This window comes from Cottoperca gobio, chromosome 10 (assembly GCF_900634415.1).
Source record: "Cottoperca gobio chromosome 10, fCotGob3.1, whole genome shotgun sequence".
NCBI lineage: Eukaryota > Metazoa > Chordata > Actinopteri > Perciformes > Bovichtidae > Cottoperca > Cottoperca gobio.
Window position 1 is genome coordinate 21830502 of NC_041364.1, and position 11974 is coordinate 21842475.

General features: G+C 40.8%; 1 protein-coding gene across 4 annotated transcripts in view; it reads left to right on the forward strand.

Annotated features, from left to right (window-relative positions):
* The first annotated feature begins 744 nt into the window (after window positions 1-744).
* The window catches only part of irf2b (interferon regulatory factor 2b), a 20600-nt gene continuing 9370 nt past the window's right edge, over window positions 745-11974 (forward strand). For 2 of the 4 annotated variants that reach the window (XM_029441522.1, XM_029441523.1), the window contains exons 1-9: window positions 745-1012; window positions 3180-3272; window positions 3353-3452; window positions 4366-4542; window positions 4678-4724; window positions 5930-6059; window positions 7108-7260; window positions 8561-8598; window positions 9703-11974. The exon at window positions 9703-11974 is cut by the window's right edge. In XM_029441522.1, coding sequence (XP_029297382.1) covers window positions 3186-3272; window positions 3353-3452; window positions 4366-4542; window positions 4678-4724; window positions 5930-6059; window positions 7108-7260; window positions 8561-8598; window positions 9703-9966 — 996 coding nt within the window. In that variant the 5' untranslated portion in view covers window positions 745-1012; window positions 3180-3185 and the 3' untranslated portion in view covers window positions 9967-11974. The other 2 variants (XM_029441525.1, XM_029441524.1) reach the window with 2 other exon arrangements.

The following is an 11974-nucleotide window of genomic DNA, read 5'->3' on the forward strand; positions in this document are numbered from 1 at the left end:
TTATGTTTCTTAACTTTATAATAACCAGTGGTGTGGACAGTCTCTAAGGTGCATGGGGGAAATAAAAAAGGGAAGCCACATTAAATTGTGTTGTAACAGCAGCCACTTCTACATCACAAAACAAACAACACATGCAGAAGCACCTTGTCATATCAATACATTGGTAGCACTTAAATACGCCTGTATTGCACTACCAATATATTGTCTTGGCTATATACTGCACTGTATTGGATTGGCAATGTGCTTCATTTGAATTGCATACATGAGTATTCAGAGTAACTCTATATTGTAGCAATTGTTTAATCTATATATTCACAGGACGCAGGTACACGGGGTAATTAAGTTAGTTCAGAATCTGGTTAATTGCCAAAGGTGGTTTTCACATAGAACAAATGTGCTTTGGTGTACTGATGCATAGACAATACACATACATATAGAATAGGAAAAAATGACAATAGAAATATTTACAAAATACTCTTCAACATTTTTTTTAAATATATACAATGTAAATGTTGAATTATAGAGCCAGGCAGGAATGTGCAAAAAAAGAAAAGAAAATCTAATTGTATATACTTGGGACTACAGATGACAAACAGCCTTCTTTCTAACACTGGGGCATTTACATTTATGTTCAATTCATTAATTAATTAATAAAGCATGAGAAAGGCTTGTGTTGAGTTTTGTGGTACCAAGAAATAGGCAGAGTGAGCCCTCTTCACTAGGGTTTTTCCTGGGGAGCACGCACGCGGCCAAGAGACTTCCGCTACGCCGCTCGCGATCGACCCATAGCGAGAGCACGAAAGGAGGCAGGAGGGGGATTTCCAGCTCGAGCCCCCACTTCCCGAACCAGCCGTTGTTTTGCTTTCGGTCTGGACACAGAAACAGAGAAAAACGACGGCCACACTTTCCATTTTCTACTTAAAAACACAATTAAGTTAACTTGTCAAATTTGAGCTGCGCGTGTTATTCTGACAGCAGGACGGTGAGGCTACAGGCCGTCCAAACTGAACAGGTAACATTTTATTTCCGCATATTAACGCTACTGACTTGCCACACAGACTTCCCACAGGACGACATGACGGATCCTTAGCTCGCTGTGTAAGTGAAAGTAGTACTGTAGTTTTTCTCTGCGTTTGTTGACGAGGTACGGTATTTATTTTCACTTTTGTCTTGGTTGTTTTTGGGTCAGCACGCTGGCAGACAGCAGAGAAGCACACCGCGGTTAACTCTTGATTTGACACCCATTGCTAAATCAAACTTTAATCCCAAATTAACCTGTTACTAACATTTAGCAAAAGTCAAAGACAATATGGCTCGAATTTGGCATCTGTTAACACTTGATAACGTGTAGTATCAGAGGGACATTTTAAAAGTATTAAGCTGTTTTTTGTTATGTGCGGAAAAATGGACTGTTTGTGGACAATATTCATGTTGTATTCAGGGCTTCGTGCATGTGTTAGGAAATCAGAGTTCTTTAAGAAGTATGGTGTTTGAACTGCACTGCAGGCAACGTTCTGCAACTTAGACGTGTGTTTTGTAGACATTTAGGCAGTGTGTGTGTGTGTGTGTGTGTGTGTGTGTGTGTGTGTACGAACGGTAAGCAGGGCAAGTCATATGAAAACGCTCTTCAAAATCATCCTTAAACTTACAATATATGTAATAATATATATATATAACATTTGTAATGTAAATGTATAATTGGGCTTCTGTGAGTTTTAATTGTAAGTATAGGATTTAACTATGATTAAGACACTGTAAATATTAGGTGTTTTTCACATTATTCATACAGCCTGGCTACTGGTGCAATTTACAAAGGTTAAAATAAAAAATAATAGTAAATATGAGTCATTGTGCAATAACAAAAACATGTTGCCACATGGTATTATAACTACTTGTGTTGGTCTGACACTAGTTTAGGCTGATTTATCCACATGAGTTTAATCCTAAAATGACTAATCACTAATTCAGCTGTACAAACATAACTTTTTAAACTTCTGTTGGCCATGGTTAAATAAATCAGATTATATTGTACTGTAGTCTACTGTTGTGTACTGTATGCTGGATGCAGCTGGAAGTTTCAACCCCTGTGGCTCTTTTATAAAGGGCTAATATTTAGTATTTGATGTGGTGCCATGTCACCCTGTTTGACCTGTTGGGGAGCTCACTCTCACGTCAGGCGTCAGTGTGTTGGCTCTCCGCACCGTGTGTACGGGGAGTGTCTGGCTCACTGCTGGACTTTGATCACATCAGACTGTAGCAATCATAACTCTGCTCTTAAATCAAATGTGTCGGGTGGGGGGAAGTTTGCTCTCATAGTTTTTAGATACATATGCCATATGTCTTCATCTTCTTTTAGTTATTTCTGTTCTCCCTCTTGTCACATCTTCTAAAATATTTAATTTAACATTTCATTTAATCAGACAATATGTGGATGTGGATATCGGTTGACCACACAGCTGCAGTCGTGATGGTGTAAGTTGACTGTCATGAACTTTATCTTTACAACCACAGATAAAAGATTAAACTCTCTTCATTATTTTGCTCACGGAGGATGATTGCATGGAAAATATTCTTCCGTTGTTGCTTCCTCTCACATTAGAGTAGACCACATGGTATTATATTGCCTTTATTAATTACAACCCTTTTCCAGGACCGTTATGTTCTCAGGTATATGGAGGCTTGAATTTGATTATTCTGCTTGAAAAAAACCTAATCTGGTGTTTCATCATCACAATCGCTCATGGAAACCAAAAGTCTTTTAATATTTGAAACTAAACTCGTCATATTTCTTTGCGGTCTGTTGTTTGAGCTAGCTAAGCATGATCTAATAATCCTAATCAAAACATATGATCAGCTGGTAAAATAAACAAAGGGATTGCTGTGGGTATGAAGGAAATCTGTTAACTTTATTTTATGCAATTACATTTATAGTAACAATTTAATGTGATGATAAAGTCCTGGAGAGTCTGGACATTTTTAGTTAAGGTACCATGAAGTGCTTCTACTCTTTAACAAGCAGTGCAAACCCTTCTCTTTTTTCCCTCTATAAATGTATAGATGTATAATATACTATTTTATATAGTTCCCTTTTGAAGTGATCATACAGACAGATGTATGTTGTCATCTTTAATATATCAACATGCCAACGTGTCTGTCTGAATGTGTGTGTGTGCTCACAGGACACAATGCCGGTAGAGAGAATGAGGATGCGACCGTGGCTGGAGGAACAGATCGACTCCTGCCAGATACCAGGACTCAGATGGGTTAACAAAGTAAATGACACACACACACACACACACACACACACACTAATATTATAGTTGAAGAGCTGACAAAATGTAAATGTCTCTAGGAAAAGCGGATCTTCCAGATCCCGTGGATGCACGCTGCGCGTCACGGCTGGGACCTGGAGAAAGACGCTCCGCTCTTCATGAGATGGGCCATACACACTGGTAATACCCGGATCTAACTCGAATACTGCTTCTCCTTTTCAGTGGTTCACATTTCTATGCCTGCCAGACACCGCACAAATTCTCTGTCTAAAATTTAAAAACACTTTCGACTTGCGTAATACTTTTAGGGAAGAAATGTAAATGATGAAGTTGTAGGAGTGTCTCCTTCAGTTCAGCCGCAGGACGCTTCTCTCACGGTGACTTTGTCAGGAAGCACACTGCGGCTGTGTAGGTAGAGATACCACTCCTTACTGCGTCAGTTAAGAGAAAAGTGAATTATAAATCCTCTAGATTGTTGCCAGGAGGACGTCCCCTGGTTGAGAAAAAGTAATAATAATAATCAGAATAACTTTATTTATTTTCATTACAAAGTGCTTCACAAACGAGGACAAATGAAAGAAAGCATCAAATACAAAATCACAGTCACAAGTGAAAGCAACAAACTGCAAAAGTAAAGATGAAATAATAGATAAAAGTACACAAACAAACAAATAAAGTAAATAACCAAATAGTAAAAGTGATTATTGAGAGATGTTCCTCAGGTGAACTGTCACCCTGAACATTTATATTCAGCTCCACATGGAAGCTGCTGAGATCTACTACTATAGCTTGTGATATGATACTTGTGTCAATAATTGTACTTATTTCTAATTATTATTTGAGGAAAAAAGGTTTGATCATTTGTTGTCAAACTAAATAACAACCAAGTAACCGTGTCATGTGGTAGTTTGTTGTATGATGCGTCCCAACAAATACTCGTAACAACAAAAGCACATTTTTGTCATGTTGTCTAATCTCCTGCACAATAGTGGAAACATACCAGCTGGATAATGTCTGAAGAAAATGATATACCGGGAAATTGATGGTGGCTTTTGTGAAGTAAGTAATAAAAGACTTTTCTGTTCCTGTGTAGGTAAGTTCCAGCTGGGCACAGACCGTCCAGATCCAAAGACGTGGAAGGCTAATTTCCGCTGTGCCATGAACAGCCTGCCAGACATCGAGGAGGTGAAGGACAAAAGCATCAAGAAAGGAACAAATGCCTTCAGAGTCTACAAGATGCTCTCCTCCTCGGAGAGAAACATGAAGAAAGGTGCTGCTTAAGGACTTTATCACTTCCTGGTCTTGATCTATTTCTCTCTAAAGGACTTGTTTTTAATTCCACATTTACTGTATCAAGACTCTTGCCAGATATGTTGTGGCTCACGTTCTGTCTGTGTCCATGTAGGAAAGAAGAAGATGGACAAGGAGGGGAAGCCCAAGGGAAGCAAAGAGGTAGATAAACATGAAGGCCACAACATGCGCTGGATCGAGAGGAGCACACACACACAACTCTCCTAGACGTTCACACGTGACATAAGCCTGTTGAAGACGTTCTACATTTGAGTTCTGCTCCTTTTTTAATCCGTTATCTGATTTGCTGTTCTGCGCACTAAGTCTGGTGCGTTTTGTTTATTCTATTCATAGTGGGGGAAAAACCGGTGCCCAGGGTTAGGGTTAGCAACTGAATGAATTACGTGGGTGCGATGTGCTGAACGGCATAAATGCGGAAAAAAACACCAAAAATCAAACCTGTTCCGAAAACTTTAATGAGTGACGTAAGTGTCGGGTCCGTTTGTATGTGTAAACGTGAGGTCCTATTTATTTTCTAAAAGTGGCAGCACTGTGGGAGGACAGCAATATGATGGGAAATAACACCGTGTTTCTGATTCCTCACTCGGGCCTTGTAATAATTGTTCACAGAAATACTTTGCTGTCCGTCTTCATGCCAAAGCAGAACAAAATGTTTCTGTGAATGAGCTCGGTCCTGAGCTGCAAATGTCCCGAGTATCTAACGTGAACAATCAGCTTCCCACCTGACAGAACGTCTGCAGTAACAGCTGCACCAATGCACAGTTAATAAGGAGGATCTGGGTGCAGAAAGGAATAGATTCTGTAAACTATTTTCAATTCTGCGTTGCTTAAATTTGAGTCGAAACTGAAGGAAGATTACTCCGAAAAACGGACTAATTGTAAATATATTCCAGAATATACTCGAGTAAGTTCTCGTTCTCGTACTGTAGAAGCATTCATATCGACTTAACTCTACAAGAGTGAACAGGAGTGCTTATTTCATATTTGTCTGGTTGCTTCAGTGTAATATCTGTGTTTACATGGCAGACATGCTTCATGGTCTTAGCTGGAGTAAGCCCTTTATATACCTGAGAGTCTGTGCACTGGGTCACTACATCCCTGCTCTCCTGTTAGTTTCTCATCATCACTGTTAACATGTAGTCAAGTTATTCTATTGAGGATACTATGTTTGAATGCATTGTGCACAGAACTGTGATAAATGAGCGTCTGTGTTGTAGACGTTTTGAATGAAAGGTGTTCTGCTCTACATGTGCTGCAGGTGTTCATCACAGTGGGATGAATCTGCTCCAGTAACATTAAAGTCTGATTCTCAATCTGTTCCCACTCTCTGTCCTTCTCACCACCAGGTAGTTCCTCCAACTCCAGACAGGAGTGATGCTCACGTTGGACCTATTGACTATACCAAACAGGAAACCGTCAAACAGGAAGTGATCAAGCAGGAAGCACTAGAGTTCACAGTGACGGACAGTGCCTCAGGTACTACACCAGTGTCTTCTTTATTCATCTTTTGAGGCTGTTAGGGCAGAACCAAATAGTTAAAAGTTCCATTCATCACATTGACCTTCAAATTCTAAATCAACATTCGACCTCTGCACAGCTTCTTTTTTTAATGTCTATTCATTTTGAAGGCTGTACTAGTAATATTAATATTATACTATTTGTAGAGTTATATTCCAGTGTTTGCTGCGTAGGATTGTTTCTAACTCGTGTGATCCAAACCTTTCCAATAACTCCAAAAGTCAACATTAATTTCCAAAGTTCCCAACATGTTTTTTATCTAACCAAACATTCTGCTTCAATCATATTCGTTGGCATTTACTCTTTTTAAAAACAACTTCTTCACTGCGGTTACAAAACCTCTCTCTCTTCAGAGTGCCTCACACAAAGGGAGGCAGGGCGGTCCAGCTGCAATCTAACAGCGCCACAAACTACGTTTATACTGCCGAGATAACAACATCTACAATATAACACACATTTTTTAGGGTGATAAAAAAGGACGACAAACATTCAAAGCGTTGTTCAAAAACTACAGTAGAAGCTTCAAATGTAAAAAGTAACGACATCCTGCCACAGTGCAGAGAGCTGCTGACTGCTGTAGAGAGGAATGCTTTCCACCATTAAAGATTAATTATCATTAAAAGATTTCCCATGCAACCCAGGGACAGGGAGCTGTATGTCATGTGTTTTCTTCCAAAAAATGTACTGCAGAACTTGTTGTTCTGTTTATACAGATAAACAGTTAATGTATATATCTGATTATATAATATTTGCATTTTGTTACCTTTTCAGTAACAGCAATACAATGAGCCGAGGTCTTAAAGTGATTTTCTAATGCAGTTTTTTGACTTTATAAATGTTAACTAGACTTTTTGAGGTGTAGAAATAGCTGCTGGAGAGGACTCGATAGATGTGTAACTAGCTCTTTCCACACATCTAAGATATTTTAATCAATAACTAATTTACAGCTCTAGAGTGAATTCATGTGTTCAGCCTGTCATAACATGTCCGGCCTGTCCATTCACAGCCATTGACAGCTCCGTAGTAGACCATGTGATCACCAGCGAGCAGCTGCCATTCGTCTGTCAGACGATCGAAGTGACCACTGAGAACGAGGAGCAGACCGTCAGCTCCTCCCACTCATACCCGCTCCAAATCTCTCCTGTGTCTTCATGCTGCGGTGAGACCACACACACACACACACACACACACACACACACACACACACACACACACACACACACCACGCTGTACCACAGTTTGTGATGATAAGGAGCATATGCATGTGAGCAGGCTTGTATAAGCAGTAGCTGTCAAAGTGTTACAGCACCACAGCTTTGACCACAGTTACAAAGAACAACCATTTGAGAGCACAGTGGTTTCCGAACATACAAAGGAGCAACTCTATGGCATTGTTAATGGTTCTTGTGCTACAACACGCAGCTTAATCTGCCTGACGTGTCCAAATCAGGTCTTGTTTTTGGTTTGGATTAATTGGTGTTCAGTTTGAAGAGCCTGAACCGCAGTCAGATGGTGACACCATGAACTGTTAATATCTGTCTTTACATCATCCACAAGCGTCTGCATCTTCTGTGTTACTGTCCCCAGATCTGATCTTTTAAAGGGAAGTTTTGGATGTAGGTATTTCTCCACAGTCGGTGTATTACCTACTGTAGATGGCGGTCCCAGTTTGTTGAAACGGACAGGAGTAGAAGCATGGAAGCGAAGAGATGAACGCTGTGGACACTGTCAGCAGCAACATTTTTAAGTTGAAGTGTTTGCTATATTTAGAATATCTTTGCTGTCAGCCCTTTCAGACGGGGAACTGAAGCCGTGATCTCTGCTCTCTTCAGAGCAACCAGACTCCATTCACAAAAACACATTTTACAGAATGTGGGAGTTTCTTGTCGACCGCTGCCTCGATCAGTTAGTTAGTTTGTGTTATTGCGTGACTTCAACTCTTCAAAACACCAAAGTGGTTGCTGATGACTTGTAATGATGCCTCAATATTCTGGGATGCTCGAGGTCATTACATTTCCAATGCTAGACTCCCTGTTCATCTTCCAGTAATTGTTTGATTGCCACCCTGAGATCTGTTTATCTCACATCTTCCTCAACCAGTCATTCAGGCAGTCGGCTCAATACAGTTGTTATCCTGCCATCTGCTGTCGTCGTCTGTCTCTTCTGTCTTTCTCCATCACTACCGTGGCTTGTATAGTCAAGGTTCAATTTAAAATCATCCATGCATCCCTTCTTTTAATGTATTTACTTAACTTACTGCAACTTGTACGTGTAATAAACTGCTATTGGTTGCAGGTGTTTGCAACGTTAAAATAGTAGAACATGCCGTGTTGGATGTGAGCCATGTCTGTGTGTTGGGCTCTCCACCTGCTTTTCCTCCTCCCTTATAATTATTTAAAAAATGTACCTGAATACTAATTTATTAACTGCCTTTTATTTATATTTCTTTATTTCTACAGGCAGCGACACAGACAGTGACACAGAGGACACCAAAGAGGTGAGTCTCCAATTATACTGTACACACGTACAGAGGAAAGTGATGAATGGATTATTAACTGCTCCGATCTGCAGATAAACAGGTTTTTACCTGTTCCAACCTTACTGCCAAAGTGTGTGTGTGTGTGTGCGTGTGTGTGTGTGCGTGCCTCTGTGTGTGTGCGCGTGCGTGTCTCTGTGTGTGTGTGTGTGTGTCTGTGTGTGTGCGTGCGTGCCTCTGTGTGTGTGTGTGTGTGTGTGTCTGTGTGTGTGCGTGCGTGTGCGCCTTCCTTCCTGTAATGTTGCGAGAGACTGAGAAAAGGGAGGGCTTTGTCAGGAACTGTGGCTGTCAAACATTAACAGTTTCATTTGAGGTTTGGCCTTTTGTAGTACATTGTACCCACAGTGAATACATGCTTGTGCACGCATGGACTAACACACACGCACACACACCCTCCCTCTTATCAGTGGTAAGAGTACAGTGTTCTTAACTATGTTGATATGTAGCTTTCCTTCAAATTCACATTTATCTTCTCTGCTGTAAATATTAGGCAATGAGGAATGCAGTTCTTGGCATAGTGAAACAGTTTCTGGTGATCCATTTTCTACATTTCTTTAGTCTCCTGTGTTTGACTAAAGAACAGGAAATACATTTCTAAAGTGCAACAAGAGGCTGAAGTGCACCACTACCCCGTCTTGTAAAGGTTATGTAATGTACCTTGCTAACACACGTTGTCTGTATCTGGTTCTTAGAGTCGAGGAGAAATTAAAACTCACCTGGAAGAAAACACAAATGCTTTTAGTCTCATTTAGAACATGATGTAGTCGTGCACTTCAGCCCCTGGAGGCCAAAATAAGTATTACAACAACAACAAGTGTTATTTCCTCAAGATAAAATGGGAATTTAGAGAGATTTTCCTGGAAGAACCTTTCTTTTAAGTAATAAACACAGGAAAGAAAACAATTGAGATCAGACTTGAAAATGGCACAAAAAAAGAAAAGAATTGTCACTTCTCATCAGGCCTATGAGTCGCCACTACTCCTGTAGTGAGTATCTCTGAATGTACTTTTGCTTGTGCACTTATGAACCTCTTCTTCTCTTTTCCCCCATTGTTTTAACTGACAGGGTGTCAGTGCAGTCTGGAGGCGGGACTACAGCACTTCAGTTCTCAGGGTTCCCACATGTTCTCTTCCCGGCATGGCCACCTTCGTCACTGCGAGCAAGCCCAACTTCAGGGTCACCAGCACGCGAGACCCGACCCCCCTCATCAGCTACCACACTGACGGCTGGACGCCAGCCTTCGACCAGAACTCTCTCGAGGCCACTAGCCAAACCCACGAGATGCGCGCAAGTGTCATTATGAAAACCTCAGACGTGACTTCCTCTTGACCTCTGACCTCAGATGAGGGAGTATCATCACTGCTTCCAGGGCATAGGAATGACGGAGATAGTTTGTTTTCTCCATCGGGGCTGCGTGGAGCCAAAACAGGAAGGGCTTCAAAACCTTTGATTCTTTTGTAGCTTCTGTTGGGGCGATTTATTCTCTCAGAGAAACTGCAGACTGGTGTAGAAGGAACACTTCACCCACAAAATGACCTTTTGTATCACTTACTCGCCGTGCTACCTTGAATTTGTGAAGAAAACTTTGGCCTTTCTGTATGCCTCCGCAGTCAACGAAAAACTGAAACTGAGAAAATTCTTGATGAATTGAAGTAAACGGGGGGGGGGGGGGGGGCGTTTAACAGCAAAACGATCAGAAGTCTCCTTCATGAAGTCGTGTGCTCACTACTTCCCAAACGCATGCATTTTCTCTACAACCTTATTATTTAAAAGACTTCTCGTAAACAGTGTCACGCTTGCACAGGCGCTACTCCAGTCCGAAGTGTCCTCTGCTGCTTTGTGCTAACACTCTAGCATACATCATGCCAAATAAAATAAATGTGCCACTTTTATCTAATGAAAGAAATGAGCTTTTAGTTGTGGAAATGTTTTTAATTGCACAACCTGTAGATAAATACACGTTTTAATGAATTCTCTTTGAGTCAGTGTTGCCTTACTCCAGCTCACAGGAAGTTGTCTTTCACATCACCCTTTTATAAAATGTCCAGATTTAGCCACAAGATTACTCACCATTAAGTATTAGAAACGATTACCTGCTATCTTAAGAGTGTGAGACCGCACTAAACGTAAGGTGTTCATAACAAAGCAATGAATACAAAACTTCCTGGGAGATAACATCTTTGCTGACAAACCAGCTTTACCAGCAGCAAGCTGCAGAAGAATCAAAGACACGTTGTTATCTAGACAAACTAACAATCATTATGAAGGCCGGATTTGCCCCACGGTGGAAAGAGGCGTGTGTGTGTATCTGACTGTCTGACTGTCTGTGGACCTCAGGACAATGTACCCCCCCCCCACACACAGACAGACTCACTGACAGACTGTGAACAATGTTTTCATGTCGTCTCTTCTGCCTCCTGACGTTAGTCATGTACATAGCTCATATGTATGTTTGCCTGCAAGCTGCTTCAGCACCTTACAGACAGCACTTGTGTGTGTGTGTGTGTGTGTGTGTGTGTGTGTGTGTGTGTGTGTGAGAGAGAGAGAGAGAATTGAGCCTTATTGAAGATATGTGCCTTTTGATAGTGAGGCTGGATTCAAACTATCTGTGCTTTAGTCTGTGAGTGACACGTGCAGGTAGCTTTCAGGAAGTTTATGTGTGTGTGTTTGAGACAACAGGCAGTGCTCTCGTGAGGAATGAAGAAGTGGTTTCGAGTCTTTACCTAGATATTTGAGTAACAATGCAACGCATCTCAGAGTGTTACTATTTAACCCTTGTGCTCTGGTGTCATTAGACAACAATGTCTGTGGCAGAAAAACATAAAAATTATTTTCCACTTTGACTTAAATCTTTTAGCAAACATCCGTTCTGATCATAACTACCAAATATTCTTTACGTTTCCAGATTTTAACCCTTTAAATGCCACTAAAAATGTTCTGCAAACTAAATGCTCGGTGGATTTTATGTCACAGTCTGGGACGTGTCAGTGATGAGCAACAACATTGATTATTTCTGATGCATTATGTGTTTGATGCAATGCATCAAAGTGGGAACCTGGAGAATCTCATGCATTTGCCCTTTAGGGGAAACATGAGAACATGTCTCAATCTGGTGGAAAATAGTAAAAGCTGCACATTTAAAGCCTGATGTAATAGAAAGCATGATTTCATGCTGTAATGGCCGTAGATAAACAGTTGAGGTTTCAATGGGGAAGTTTTTGTTTGCCTTAAGGGCTGAGGTTGAACTTAAAGTTCGAACACCCTTGCCAAAATGTATTGCTTTTGCATTAAAACAGCCAAAACTAAATGTGTTCTCGGAAGCAGACAGAATCTCAGG